This window comes from Zalophus californianus, chromosome 10 (assembly GCF_009762305.2).
Source record: "Zalophus californianus isolate mZalCal1 chromosome 10, mZalCal1.pri.v2, whole genome shotgun sequence".
NCBI classification, from domain to species: domain Eukaryota; kingdom Metazoa; phylum Chordata; class Mammalia; order Carnivora; family Otariidae; genus Zalophus; species Zalophus californianus.
Genome location: NC_045604.1, coordinates 1,206,685 through 1,219,687, shown reverse-complemented (window position 1 = coordinate 1,219,687; position 13,003 = coordinate 1,206,685). Strand labels below are relative to the sequence as shown.

At 62.5% G+C, this 13,003-nt stretch overlaps 2 protein-coding genes across 6 annotated transcripts; one reads left to right on the top strand and one right to left on the bottom strand.

Moving 5' to 3' along the window:
• Positions 1-90: 90 nt before the first annotated feature.
• TRIM46 (tripartite motif containing 46) lies at positions 91-9,513 on the bottom strand. 4 transcript variants are annotated; one of them, XM_027613894.2, is made up of 10 exons: positions 9,318-9,513; positions 7,664-7,925; positions 7,105-7,448; positions 6,317-6,460; positions 6,102-6,197; positions 5,176-5,429; positions 4,788-4,909; positions 3,491-3,793; positions 2,248-2,545; positions 91-1,257 (listed from the first exon to the last, which is right to left on the bottom strand). In XM_027613894.2, exons 1-10 carry the CDS (start codon positions 9,378-9,380, stop codon positions 864-866), a joined length of 2,280 nt encoding a protein of 759 aa, XP_027469695.1. In that variant the 5' UTR covers positions 9,381-9,513; the 3' UTR covers positions 91-863. The 4 variants fall into 4 exon arrangements, with proteins under 4 accessions (XP_027469695.1, XP_027469694.1, XP_027469697.1 ...); XM_027613893.2 differs by having other exon boundaries at positions 8,700-9,508; XM_027613896.2 differs by having other exon boundaries at positions 9,135-9,508.
• A 437-nt stretch (positions 9,514-9,950) lies between these two features.
• On the top strand, positions 9,951-12,459 carry KRTCAP2 (keratinocyte associated protein 2). Of its 2 annotated transcripts, none has more exons than XM_027613897.1 (5): positions 9,951-10,110; positions 10,376-10,530; positions 10,610-10,673; positions 11,999-12,065; positions 12,301-12,459. In XM_027613897.1, the coding sequence occupies exons 1-5, from the start codon at positions 10,107-10,109 to the stop codon at positions 12,419-12,421; spliced, it is 411 nt and encodes a 136-aa protein (XP_027469698.1). In that variant the 5' UTR covers positions 9,951-10,106; the 3' UTR covers positions 12,422-12,459. The 2 variants fall into 2 exon arrangements, with proteins under 2 accessions (XP_027469698.1, XP_027469699.1); XM_027613898.2 differs by having other exon boundaries at positions 12,209-12,349.
• Positions 12,460-13,003: the final 544 nt, after the last annotated feature.

Sequence of the window (13,003 nt, the reverse complement as noted above, 5' to 3'; positions counted from 1 at the left end):
CACCCCTGCTCTGAGCAGTGGCGGATCTCCCCGGCTCTTTCCCACGTGTCACGCCCAGCACAGAAATGAAAAGCGATGGTTGGGCTCAGGGAAGGCAGAGGTGTGCCTAGCAATGTCGTTTATTGTTTAGAAACCGTGAAAATATCAGCTGCTGCTTGGCACAGGCCTGGCAGTGCCCACTGCAGGGGACAGCAGCGGGCCCCAGAGGCCTTACCTAGCCCAACCCACCGGGGACACCCAACCTCCGCTGGCATCCCCAAGGAGACCTGGCACGTTGGCATATAGGTGCAGGACAGGGTGAAGCATGCAAGAGGGAGGAGGGGAAAACAGGCATGCAGCCGAGGGCTGTGGGGACCCCAACAAGTCAAGCAGGATGACTGGGTCCTCTTCTCCTCACCAGGGAGTGCCTGGGCAGCGTCCGGCCAAAAAGCCTACCTGCCCCAAGGCTGTAGCTCAGCATCGATGGGGCAGGGAGCTTGGCAGGGTGGAGGGCGGAGCGCAGAGCTGGGGGTCATGCCCAGTGTTCCAGGTGCCTTCCCTCCCAGTCAGCCTGGGGAGGGGCACAGAACAGCAATGGGGAAGGGGCTCTCTCCGTGACTTGGGTGGGATGCCAAGGGCAGGGTGTAGGCCAGAGACTTGGTGGGGGCTGGGGCCTGGCTTAACAGGCAATGGAGAGAATGGGGGACGTCTAGAAAGGTGAGCAAGGGAGAGTCCCTTGCTCAAGAGAAGGCCCCGGGAATACAGAGACACAGGGTAAGGGACAGGAAGACATGGTAGGAAGAGTTTGGGGAGAAGCTGCCGGAGGAGGAATAACCCGGCTCAGCAGGCCTGGAGGGCCAGGGCCCAGGAGGGGCCAGAAACGGTCAGTCGAGCTTGGCAAAGCCCCCGATGGTGACCTTCCTCTCGGGCTTAGTGCCCACAGGCTCCTGGAGTTGCACTGCACCACCCCCAATGAAGCAGAAGGCAGGGCACACGGGCCCCGAGCAGTCCAGAGGGCACTCCAGGAGCCCGCGAAAGGACACAGCATCCAGGAAAGACACGCGGCCCCGCTCATAGTCCAGGCAGATGCCCAGGCGGGGCGGCAGGGGCACGGTGCAGCTCACCGCGGGGCCGTCCCGCCCCGTCAGCCCTGCGTTGGAGCTGGCCCCGGAGCCCAGCAGGATCTTTCCCATGCCGATGGTCAGGAAAGCGAAGGGCGGGGACGCCTCCACCGTGGCGTCCTCGGCACCACTGTCGTGCCCACTGTCCGGATCGTACCTGCAGGAGCGGAGTTGGGTAGGACAGTGTTGGCGAGAGGGAGGGGTGGGGTGGGGCGGGGGTGGGGGACAGAGGGCTGAGATGTGGGAAGGATGGGATGCTGGGGAGCAAGTGCCTGAAAGGACCGATTTGGGGTACTGAGAGGACGTTTCGGGGACACAAGGGTCAGAATCCGGGGCTGGGGTGTGAGTCCAGGGGGAAAGGGGCAGCGAAAGCAGGCATGTTGGCAGGAGAGGAGGCGGAGATGGAGGTGAGGATCGGATGATCGGATGCCGTGAGGAGACAGGAGACGAGAAGCTGGAGAGGAGAACCGCCTGGGGACGTCGTGCTGGGGAGGGTCTGGGGAGGGTTCCAGGGTGTTGCGGGTGACGGCTTTGTCACTGAGGGGCTGGGGAGGGTTCCAGGGTGTTGCGGGTGACGGCTTTGTCACTGAGGGGCTGGGGAGAGAAGGCCGGGTGTCGGGAGGGAGGTGGGGTGGGGGATGCGTGTTGGCGGGAGAGCGTTGAGAAGAGATGGGGTGTTCAGGGATAGAGTGCTGGGAGGAAGGGTTCGGGGAGGCACCTGCGTTGGGGGGTGTTAGCATGTGGGCAGTAGAGCGGATGGAGGTGAACCCTTTAAGGGAAGGATCTCAGACGTGGTGAGAGGAAGAAAGAGCGTGTTGCTGAGAAAGCACGTCGGAACAGGGTGTTGGGAGATGCAGAGGCTCTCAGAGACATGGTGTGGTGGTCCTGAGGACAGCTGGGAGCAAGCGGGTGGCTCCCTCTCCTGCAGCCCTCTCCCAGTCACACACTCCTCCGAAAACCAATTCTCCAAGCCCTTCTGCTAAGCCCACGCTTGCCCCGGCCGCAGGCCCCAGCCTGGCATCCATGCTCTTAAACTCCCCTACTCCACCCCAACCAGCATGAGCTCCCCTTGCCACCCCTTATCCTGTCTCCAGCTCCCCCACCCGGACCCTCACACCCCGCCCCTCCGCCCCCAGAGAGGCCTGACCTGGGGCTGATCACATCGGGGGCGCCCTGGAAGCTCTCCTGAAGCTTGCTCTCCAGCCCGACGCCCACCTTGACCAAGTAGGAGGCTGGGTCGACGGCACAGGCCCAGTAGCTGCGGCCCTGGGTCACGGCCACGTCTCCCAGGACCACATCCACGCTCAGGTGGCAGCCGGTGAGCAGCCGCTCGGCAGCCAGCAGCAGGGGCAGCCCCGGGACACTCCGCACGGCTCGCTGGTCCTTGCTGATGGCCAGCCGCTCTCGGCTTGCGCCCCAGCGGCCATCGAGGAAGAAGTGCAGGACTGCAGTGGGGGAGGGGTGACAAAGGAAGGCCTTGAGGGACAAACCCAGGCCGTGGAGGTCGTGAGGTGTCAGCAAAGGACACTGGGAGGTTTCAGAATGTGAAACAAGCTGCCAAGGGATGGGCGGGGGCTCCAGGGACCAGGGCCTGGAGAACTGCAATGGGAGACACGAGGAGAAAAGAAGGGGGTACCTGAAAGGGGCAGGGGACCCCAGGAAGAGTTTTAGTGGGGATTGGTGGGCCCAGAAGCCAGTCTCCCAGACCCAGCCGACCTGCAGTGCTTCCTCCCACCCCTCCTATGCTGGCCCCCACCACCGACCTACACCTTCCAGCACTCGCTCTGGTGCTCACACCCGGCCCTTACACCCCACTTGGGCGGTGATGCTCCGGTATGGTTTTATGCCTGTGCCCCCGGGGCCAGGCTATTTTCTGGAGAGTCACTGTCCTAACCTCTACTGAGCCCTTACTATGAGCTGGACGCTCACCGGCTTCATTCTCATAACAGTAACATTGCTATTATCGCTGGAGAAGAGGGACTGGGAGTTCAGAGAGGGCCAACGACTTGCCTAGAGCCACCGCTGGCAAGAAGCAGAGTGGGGATTTGACCCCAGGCAGTCTAGCTCCAGAGCTGGTGAGAGTGGCCCACTGTGTTGCTCCCCAGTGCCCGCCCAGCACCAGCTAATAGGGCGGCGAGGCGGTCCCAGCATGCCCCGCGCCCGCCCACCTGCCCGCTCACCGGGTGCCGGGGGGCCCCAGCATGCCCCGCGCCCGCCCACCTTGCCCGCTCACCGGGCGCCGGGGGGCCCCAGCATGCCCCGCGCCCGCCCACCTGCCCGCTCACCGGGTGCCGGGGGGCCCCAGCATGCCCCGCGCCCGCCCACCTTGCCCGCTCACCGGGCGCCGGGGGGCCCCAGCATGCCCCGCGCCCGCCCACCTGCCCGCTCACCGGGTGCCGGGGGCGTGTGCAGGTGCACATCTTCACTGTACTCGCCATAGCCCGCCTTGTTGCAGCCCCGGACGCGCAGCACGTACACAGAGCCTGTGTCTGGGTTCTCCAGCAGGGCACTGGTGCCCCTCACCTCCTCTCGCCGCTGCCAGCGGGCGGGACCCGGCTGGGCAGGCGCATCGGTGCGCCGGAACTCGATGGTGTAGTGCCAGGCAGGTGGCGAGTGGGGAGGCAGCCGCCAGCACAGGAATATCTGGTCGTAGGCGAAGGTGCGCTGTGTGTCGATGACGGGAGCCTCGGGGACTGTGGGAAGAGACAGCGGGGGTCAGTCAGGGCCTGGTCACGGGCCTAGCATGGAGGGCAGGCAGGTAAAGGGAAAGCAGCGGGGGCCGGGGGGGTGAGTGTGGGTGAGAGGGAACTCAGGGCGAGGCCATCTGGGTGCCGGGCAGGGAGGGGCAGGGCAGAGCCCAAGGGAGCAGGGGAGAGGCCGGGGCGCAGGGGGCGGGAAGCCTCGTGCGGGTTCTGGCCTGCCATTCTCCCAACTCCAGCCTTAGGGCAGTCGCTTCCCAAGTCTGGGCTTCAGTTTCCTCCTCTGTCAAAAACAGTCTTAGACCAGATGGGGACCCTTCTTTCTAGGACCTTTTTTATTCTATGAATAAAGAGGAGCCCCAGGGAAAGGCAGGCAGAGGCCACCGGAGCCCGGGGAAAGAGCACTGGACAGGAAGGAGGGGCAGAGGGGGGAGACAGATGTGGGAGCCAGCAAGGCAGAAAACAGGGGACAACAGAGGACAAGCAAAAGCTTGACGATGGCAGGAGACGAAGATCGAGGGGAAGAGAAGGGAAGTCCCTAGGGCAAGAATCCCAAGGACGAAAGCTCAGAAGGGCAAGGACTAGGCAGGAGCTTAGGGCAGGCAGACAGAGTCAGAGGGCACTGGTGGGGGGTGGGGGGCAGGACCAAGAGTCTGGTGAAGGCAGGACAGAGAAGGAAGCAATGAATGGGTGGCCGAGCTGTGTGGGGGCGGCAGGGCAGGGCCCCCGGGGCAGGGCCGCTGACTTGCCTGGGGTGCTCCGGAGCAGAGTCCGCGATGGCCACAGCCTACAAACAAAGAGAGGGAGAAGCAGCGCTGAGCGCGGTGGGACGGTGTGGCCGGGTGGGCGAGGTGGGAGGGGCGGCTGGCCAGGCTGGGCAGGAGGCCGGGGAGGTCCCTGGTGGGCGCTGCCCCCCGGGCCCGCTGCTGGGGAAGAAGGGAGGAAGAGGCTCTAACTGGGCGCGGGGCCACCCCGGCCACCTCCTTACCTTGCAGGAAGTTAAGCTCTGTCAGCAGCTTCATCTCGCGCCCTACGTCCAACTGACAATGGCGGAAGGAGGAGCCGGCAGCTGGTCGGAACGTCTGGAGGGCCTCCGTAGCTCGGGCAATCCTGGGAGGGGGGCAGGCAAGGGTCAGGCCCTCCCGTCTGGGCAGCTGCCCTTCCCCTTGACTCTGCCTCGCCTGTCCCTAGAGCCTGGGCACCTGCTCTGGGTCACCTCCGGGTCCCTTCAGGCAAGCTGGGTAACAGTTTGGCCCGGTGACAATCCTCAGGACCCATCTCTCCATGGGGCACTGGCACAGACACCTGCTTAGACATCGGCTACACCCATGACACCCCTGCCCCCCAGGAGCCTGCACCCCTGTGCCCCTGCGTACCTGTTGTGCAGCTGCTTGGCCGCTTGCACAAAGCAAGGCTGGTCTGTTTCCTTGAGAACCTCTTGGGCATAGCCCACCAGACCCGAGCCATCCAGCAGGCTCCGGTGCTCCTGGATCTGGGCGCTGAGACGGGCCAGGCGCTCCTGCTGGCACTCCTCAATGGCCTGAAGCAGTGATGCTCGCTTCTCATCCAGCACAGCCCCCAGGCCTCGCACCAGCTGGGACACCTCCTCCTTGGCCTGCTGACCACTCACCTGCCCAGACAGCAGCACTCACTGTCTTCTTGAAGGCAGCACTTGCGCTAGCCTCCCTCGGATCACCAAAGATCCAGGGAAATCCTACACAGCCATTCCAACAGGGCCAGGCCCACGGCTCCAAAGGCACCTGTCCACCCAGATGGGCTCCACGCCTGACACTTTGTGCCACCCTTCCTGGATGCCCACACCATCATCCTGACCCCATAAGGAGTCCCCCAAATAAAAGAGACCGTGACTGCACTAACGCCCACTCGGAGGGCACTGATGTTCCCCGCCTCGAGGCCATGTTTACTGTCCGTCCCCATGTCGGTGGATTCAAGCAACCTGGCAGGAGGTACGGGAGATGGAGCCTCGCCCTAGCTCCAGGGAGGTGTGCCATCCTCAGCAGGCAGCTGAGCCTGAGGGCATCTGAGCTATGTCCCTGGGGCTTTCCAAGCTGTCCTGGTCCTGGGTGATAGCCACACTGTTCCCATTGTAGCCCCAGGGATAGCCTGGTCTGGGGCACTGGTGTTCCTGCCAACCTGGTTTAACCAGAACCTCGACACACCCATGGACCCCATATGGGCTTCCTGAGCTGTCAAGCAGGTGACTGGGCCTTGCCACTCCACAGCCCCTTCCTGGTTCTGCTCCCGGGCGGGGCCCAGGGCCCACCTCCGTGCCCTCCCTCACCTCAGTGTGCCTCACGGTCTCCTCCAGCTCACAGATCTGGGTCTGTACTGTGTCCTGGTTTCCCAGGATGTATGTCAGGCTCTTTGTCAGCTTGTCCTGAGAGGGAAGAAAGAGGTGGGCATCATGCCTAGCTCAGCAGAAGCCAGCCGTTAGGAGGAGGTGTGAGAGGGTGTGAGTGTGGGTTGGCGCGGGGTGGAGTGAGCTGGGGTCCTCACCTTGAGGGCCTGGTAGGCGCTGAGCACTGGGGTGATCTTGTGCCCACCATGGGTGCGCCTTACCCGGCAGAGTTGGCACACCAGCCGTTGGCATGTCTTGCAGTAATGGGTCACCTCTTCCTTGTGGTCCGGGCACATCAGGCCCTAGCGACAGAAAGAGCAATGACATCATCATCCAACGGTGGGTTTAAGGCTGCTGACCTAGTGCAGAATCAGTGTGCAGCCTGGCCTGCCGGCCTGAACAAGGAGAGGGGCGCCCCGCTGGGGGTGCTCCGCAGTGCCACCTGGCGACGCGCACCGGCATGGAAGGGAGCCTCGCTCGCCGGTACCCTCCCTCCCTTCCACCTCCACATGTGTGGTAACAGCAAGAATAATGATGATTAATCTCCGCCTTGTGGCTAATAATTAACCTTGTCCATCTTGCTCACTGCCCATCCCCAATGCCCAGAATAGCACCAGGCACATGGGTGCTGAATAAATATTTGCTCAATGAATGAATGAATACACACAGACCTTTGCGGCCTAGGGGTAACTTTCACAAACTACCTCCTGGGATCCCCTCAACAACCCCCAGGGTGTGGGTGATGCAGGGCAGATCTTATAATTCTCATTCAGCGGACGAGAAGATGGAGCTCCAAGAGGTTTAAAGATTGATGCCGTCCCTCTTTGTAGTTGCTACAGAAACAGAAGCCTGGCAGTGGCCACCTCGGCCCACCCCCCTTGGGAAGCCCCCGTGCCAGCGCCCACACCCCCCCAGCACTGCCAGGCCCCTCTCCCCGCTGGCTCACCTTGGGGCGGAAGGAGAGGGTGGGCAGGGTGGGCTCGTGCTGGGCCTTCTGGGTACCCCAGGGGTGGAAGAGCTTGAAACACTCGTTGCAGAAGGTGGCCCGGCACTCGGTGCAGCCCTTGGTAGCATCTAGTGGCGGCGGCTTGCACAGCTGGCACGGGATGGCGCCGCCCGCACTCACGCTCTGGCGGTAGCGCTCCACCACACGCTCCAGGGTCAGGTTCCGAAACAGCCCCGCCAGGCCCCGCTCCCCCAGCTCCACATCACCCTGGCAGGCTGGGCACGGGAACATGATCACCTGGGGGTGCAGAGCACCTCGCTTCCGCCCGGGATACGTCCCAAAGCCTGTGGAAGTGCCAGAGGGAAGGGGCTGAAAGTTACAGCGGGCTGAGCGTGGGGAAGGTATCTTCAATTAAAACAATAATTTTTATTGTGCCAGAGCTCAGCTCACAGTAGAGCCCGTGGGAGCCGCGTCTTCACCCTCTGCAAGACAGACAGAGGCCCCTGACCGGATGGACACCCCAGCATCCCCACCCCCGCCCTCCAGGACCCAGCCCCACCTGACTTAAGCAGCCGATCCAGGCGGTCAGGCTTGGGGAGAGTTCTGCGGGAGAGGCGGGGGCTTCGGGTGGACGGGGTGGAGGCAGGAGATGTGGGCTCAGAGCTGGGGTCCCCACCAGGGCCTATGTAGCCCTGCTGGCCCAGCAGCTCCCGGGCACAGGCCTGGCACACATTGTGGGCACAGGGCAGCACCAGTGGCTGCTTGTACATCTCTTGACACACCGGGCACAGCAGCTCCTTCTCCATGTTCTTCATGCTCGTCTGTGGAGGGAGCAGGAGGCTGGGTCAGAGCAGGGACGCTGGGCATATCTCAGCAGGCCTCTCAGCTGCCCTTAGAAACCCCAGGGGGTCTCAGGAAGGGGCAAGGCAAGCTACCTTGGGCTTCCCCCCCCACCCCCCTCCCACACCAGCCTGGTTCATAGACCTTCCCAGCTCAGGCTCCTGCCGGTCTTCCTCCCGCAGAGAGCTAGAGCCTACGGAGGGTTGGTTGGCGCTCCTGGTTGGAGCACCTGCCCCCCCAGCCTCAAGCCCCGCCCCTTTCACTCCCCTTGCAGGCGCTGGGCCTGCAGCCCCTCTCACCTGGCCATTGCCCCCATCCCCCCATCTCTCGGCCGCCAGCTTCTCTCAAAGACACCGCCCGTTCTGCAGCTTGGTGCAGACCCCCGCCCGCTTTTCTGGCAACCCCCCCTTCCCCAGCGCGACTCCTCCCTATAGCCAGGCGCCGCACGCTCTCCATCCTCCTGCTCACCGCGTCCATCATCTTGCCGCGGCTGAGCCTGCGGCCGCTCCAGCCTCCATTCCCCATCCTTCACTTCCCCAGCCGTCTCCTCGGGTCCCCGACACTACCCATTCCCTTTTGCTCCCCCACCGTCCAGCCCTCCCGCTCCTTCCCTCGGCACGACCTGACTGGCCACAACCCCCTCCCCAAGCGAGGGGGAAACAAGCGCCCGCCTACTTGCCCCCTCCCCACCGGAAGTACCCCTCCCTTTTTTGGTGGAGGGGGTCCTCAAGCTATGCCCCACCCCCACACCTCACCTTGGTCCCTCTCTTCGCAGCCATCCCGGTCAGGGGCGCAGCTGACACAAAGGAGGGAGGGACAGGCAGGGAGGGGGAAGGAAGTGGTGGGGGGGAGCGGGGTTGGCACCGCCCCTGGGAGAGCCGGGCACGGGTTGCCATGACAACCGCGGGCTCGGAGGCAGCCCTGAGTGGGGGCGCGGTGGGGTGGGGTCTCGCCGAAGGGTCCAAATTTGGAACTGCACCCTGGGGGCCGCTCCTTCATCGCCCCTCACCTATCCTCAGTTTTCTTGGAAAATATCCAAGCTCACACATGCCCCCTCCTCATAGCATAGCCGCATGGTCCCGCAGCTCCAGCCCTGGTGCACTGCTGGCGGCTACCCCAGCCCACCCGCAGCATCCGGGCAGCTCCCGGTTCCTTACGCCCTAGCAGATGGACGCCTCCACGGCACTCACCTCCGGGATGCCCCAGGATTACCCTCTCCAACCTGCATCCCGACCCTCCCAGTCCTTTCTGCCACCCCCGGTTCCTCTGTCTACATCCTAGTATCTTTCCTCATCTTCATCTGTCCAAGGTCCCGGCCTGCCCCGGACCCCTATACTCCCCCTCCCCTTCCCCTCGACCCCACCTTAACTCACACTGATGCGGACCAGTGCATCCATGATGGAAGTGAAGGTTTGCATATCCTCACCCTCAGCCATGGCCCTACCATGCCCGCCCGCCCCCGGATGCCCGATCCCGGCTGCGGCTGCGAACCCCGGGCTTAAAGCAGGAACCCGGTGGGGGTGCGGGGAGGGGTGGGGGTGAGATGTCACTGCGCATGCTCCAGGGACAGCCTCGAACAGCGCCCGTCGAGGTAGGAGGTGGGAAATTGTTCTCCCCACGTGGTTTTCGGAAGACGGGGGGGGGGGGGGTTGGGTAACATGGAATGGTATTTGAGGGGGGAGCCATTTCTAATGTTCGCATTCTTCATTGGCTCCCTAGTCTTACTCATATAAAACGGGAGGACAGTTTCAGAGAAAGATGGGCTCCAGAATAGGAGGACTAGATTTTGGTTTGGGCAAGAGTCCACGGGAGATGCGAGGCAATGATCATGGGGGAGGGAGGTGTGAGGAACAAGCACTAGAACGACATATATGGCAAAGAAGACAGAGGTGGGCTAGAGGCTATGGGCCATGAGGGCAGCAGACGCTCGGGGTGCGGGGAACGGCAAGGGACCAGGGCGGTGGCCAAGGCCGCTCTTGGGCGCAATATCTCCTCCCTGCCGGCAGGGGACGCTGCGGCCAGGCGCCGAGAGGGAGTGCGAGCAGGACGTGAGGGGAAGCGAGCCCGCGAGTGAGGCTGACGCATGCGCACGGCCCACCGCCCCGGTCCGGTTCCCCTGTGTCTTGGCCTGAGGCGCCGGTTGGGCCCGGGGGCAGCACGCGATGGGTAACGGGACTGGCGGGATCCCCCGACGGACTAGTGGGGTGGGGTTGGGGCGGACCGGCTGTCCGGGCCCTCTGCGCTCAGCGCTGACGTGTCCCGGGGCCCCGGGGGGGGGGGGGCGGGAAGGCGCGGGCGCCCGAGGCGGGGACGCCGGGGGTCGCGGCGGGGGTGCGCCGTGCCGGGGGTGGGGGGTGCGGCTCTGCCTGCGGCGCGGGCGGGAGGAAGGGCCCGGCCGGACCCCGCGCCTCGCGTCCTCGCCCCCCTGCAGCCGTGGGCACGGGCACCTCGCTGGCGCTCTCCTCCCTCCTGTCGCTGCTGCTCTTCGCCGGGATGCAGATGTACAGCCGCCAGCTGGCCTCCACCGAGTGGCTCACCATCCAGGGGGGCCTGCTGGGCTCCGGCCTGTTCGTCTTCTCGCTCACCGTATCCTCGCTGCGCTGCGGGGGGAGGGGGCCCGCCGCTCCGCCCTGTCGCTCGGCCTGCCCTTAACTCCCTCCTCCAGGCCTTCAATAACCTGGAGAATCTGGTCTTCGGCAAAGGATTCCAAGCAAAGATCTTCCCTGAGAGTAAGTGAAAGTGGGGGTCGAGGGCCTCAGCCATCTGCTCTCACCGCCCCCAGCACGGTACTGCGTTCTCAGGTGCTTGGTTGGTAAAGGTTGTTCAGAAGGGAATAGGCTTCCTAAGGCCGCCTGGAGGGGGGTGCCGGCCTTGGACCCAGCACCTCCCCGAGCTCTTGGACGCCCGGCTGGAAGAGAAGGCCTGAGAGCGGGAAGCCTAGTTCCCAGGGGTCTCTGAGGACACTGGGCCGGTGCAGGCCTGCTTTGCGGAGTCCTTGGGGAGGTGTGGGGAGGAAACAGAACTGAGCTCATTGAGGGGCTTGATGTGAAGTTGAACCAGGGTTACTGGGCTCTGTTTGTTGGAGGTGATCCTGAAGAGCTTCAGTATTACAGACACCAGGTTTCTATGTCAGCAGGAATCCTGACCAAGTTAGAATAAACGTTAGGCTCTTTCCTCTTTGCAACAATATTTGTTATTGCTCGTGTAATGGAGAATTGATGATTTAGTTATTTATGCAGAAATAAGTTCCTAAAGCAACTGAGGCATCAAGGCCGGATCACCTAAGGAATGTCACAAGCTTGAAGGTGGCAGCAAATGCTGCCTTTTGAGGAACCTTCATCTGGTAGAACACAGACCTGCCGCTGCGCTCGAGTCCTTGCTCCTCTAGGTCGTGCGCCCGCCACCTAGCTCTGTGGCAGCCTTCTGGAGCTTCTCCCTTCCAGCAGCCTCAAGACCTCTGAGATTTTGTTTCCATGTGTATTGTCTTCCTTTGCTTCTGAAAGAAACCTTCGTTGTGGGGCAAGATTCTTGACCCCCCTCACCCTCCCCAGCTGGGCAGGTGGTATCTGCCCAGCTGTCCAGCCTCTCACTTTCTCTCTGGTCCTACACCACATCATCCCGAGACCCTTTCCTGCCTCCACGGGCATGTGCGTCCAGACGCCCGGCCCTCCGTCCTGCGTCCAGGGAGTGAGGCCTCCAGCTTCAACCACTGGCCAACCGGTTTAATGAGTTGATCCTTAGTGGCTGACTTTTGTTGGAAAGGCCTTACCTTTCCTTCCCACATGGGAGCAAACCTTGCCTTTCAAACTCTGTATCACTTTCCCTTTTCCTTTATATTGGAAGAGAGCCAGGATAGGGAAGCGATATTTGGGACAGAGCTGGTGACGAGCATGCGTCTCCTCCGCCCATGTCCTGGGCGTCCTTAAGGGCGTCTGCAGTCCTCCTGCTGGTTCCCCACGTTTCAGGGGCCCCCGATTTCTCCTAGACTCCACACAAGAATGCCTGGTGCTTCCGATTCCCACCACCCCGCCCTTGTCCCCTCTCGCTTTCCCAGTTCTTCTCTGCCTCCTGTTGGCTCTCTTTGCATCCGGCCTCATCCACCGAGTCTGCGTCACCACCTGGTAAGTGCCTTACAGCTGGGGAAGGGGTGCAGCACTGTCCTTTGGCACTGGATCCTTCTGTAATGATCCCAGACCTTCCCCGTCCCCCCCACCCTCCCGTTCTCCTTCCTTTGCCCTTCCCCATTTTCCTAAACCTGATCCAGGACTCTGCCCCTGATGCTGCTCTGTGCCCCGGGAGGCTCCAGGCCAGTGGTGTACCCACCGGTGCTGTGACCTTTTTGTCTTCACCGTGTAGCTTCATCTTCTCCATGGTTGGCCTGTACTACATCAACAAGATCTCCTCCACTCTGTACCAGGCAGCAGCTCCTGTCCTCACACCAGCCAAGGTCACGGGGAAGGGCAAAAAGAGAAATTGACCCTGAATGTCCAATAAAGTTGGTTCTTTGTAGCTCCATGAGTGTGACATGCTGTGGCCTCTTCCGCGATGCCTGCGTGGTGTGCCCGATGTGGCAGGTGGATACCTGCTGTTTCTAGACCTTGGGGATGGAGGGGCTTGCCTTCCTCCGAGGTTTGTTTCTAGGAAATACTTACTGCCGTCAGTGCCGTGAGTGCTTGTATAAAAGTCTCGTTGTGGAAGAAAAGTGCGGGGATGATCTGCTGTCTTGACCTTTTGGAAAAGGGGTCAAGGCTGTAGTGCAGGAAGCCTTCCTTGCCTATCAGAGTGGAATAGATCTTGGAACAGAAGAACAAGAGAAGGAGAGGCCCCTTCACCCCTACAACTCCCTGTGGAGTTCATTTACACCTCTGGGCGCCTTGTTACTCTGACTCCCCACCCCGAGCAAACAAGCCTCCTGCCCTTTCTGCTCCAAGACCTTGGGAGGGAGGTCCCTACTGATGTTGCCCTTCTGGACCCATCTGTTCAGCTCCAGCATGGACAGATTACCTGGGTTTAGAAAGACTCCAGGGTTGATCACTGCCCCACCCTCTTTGTTCAGGTG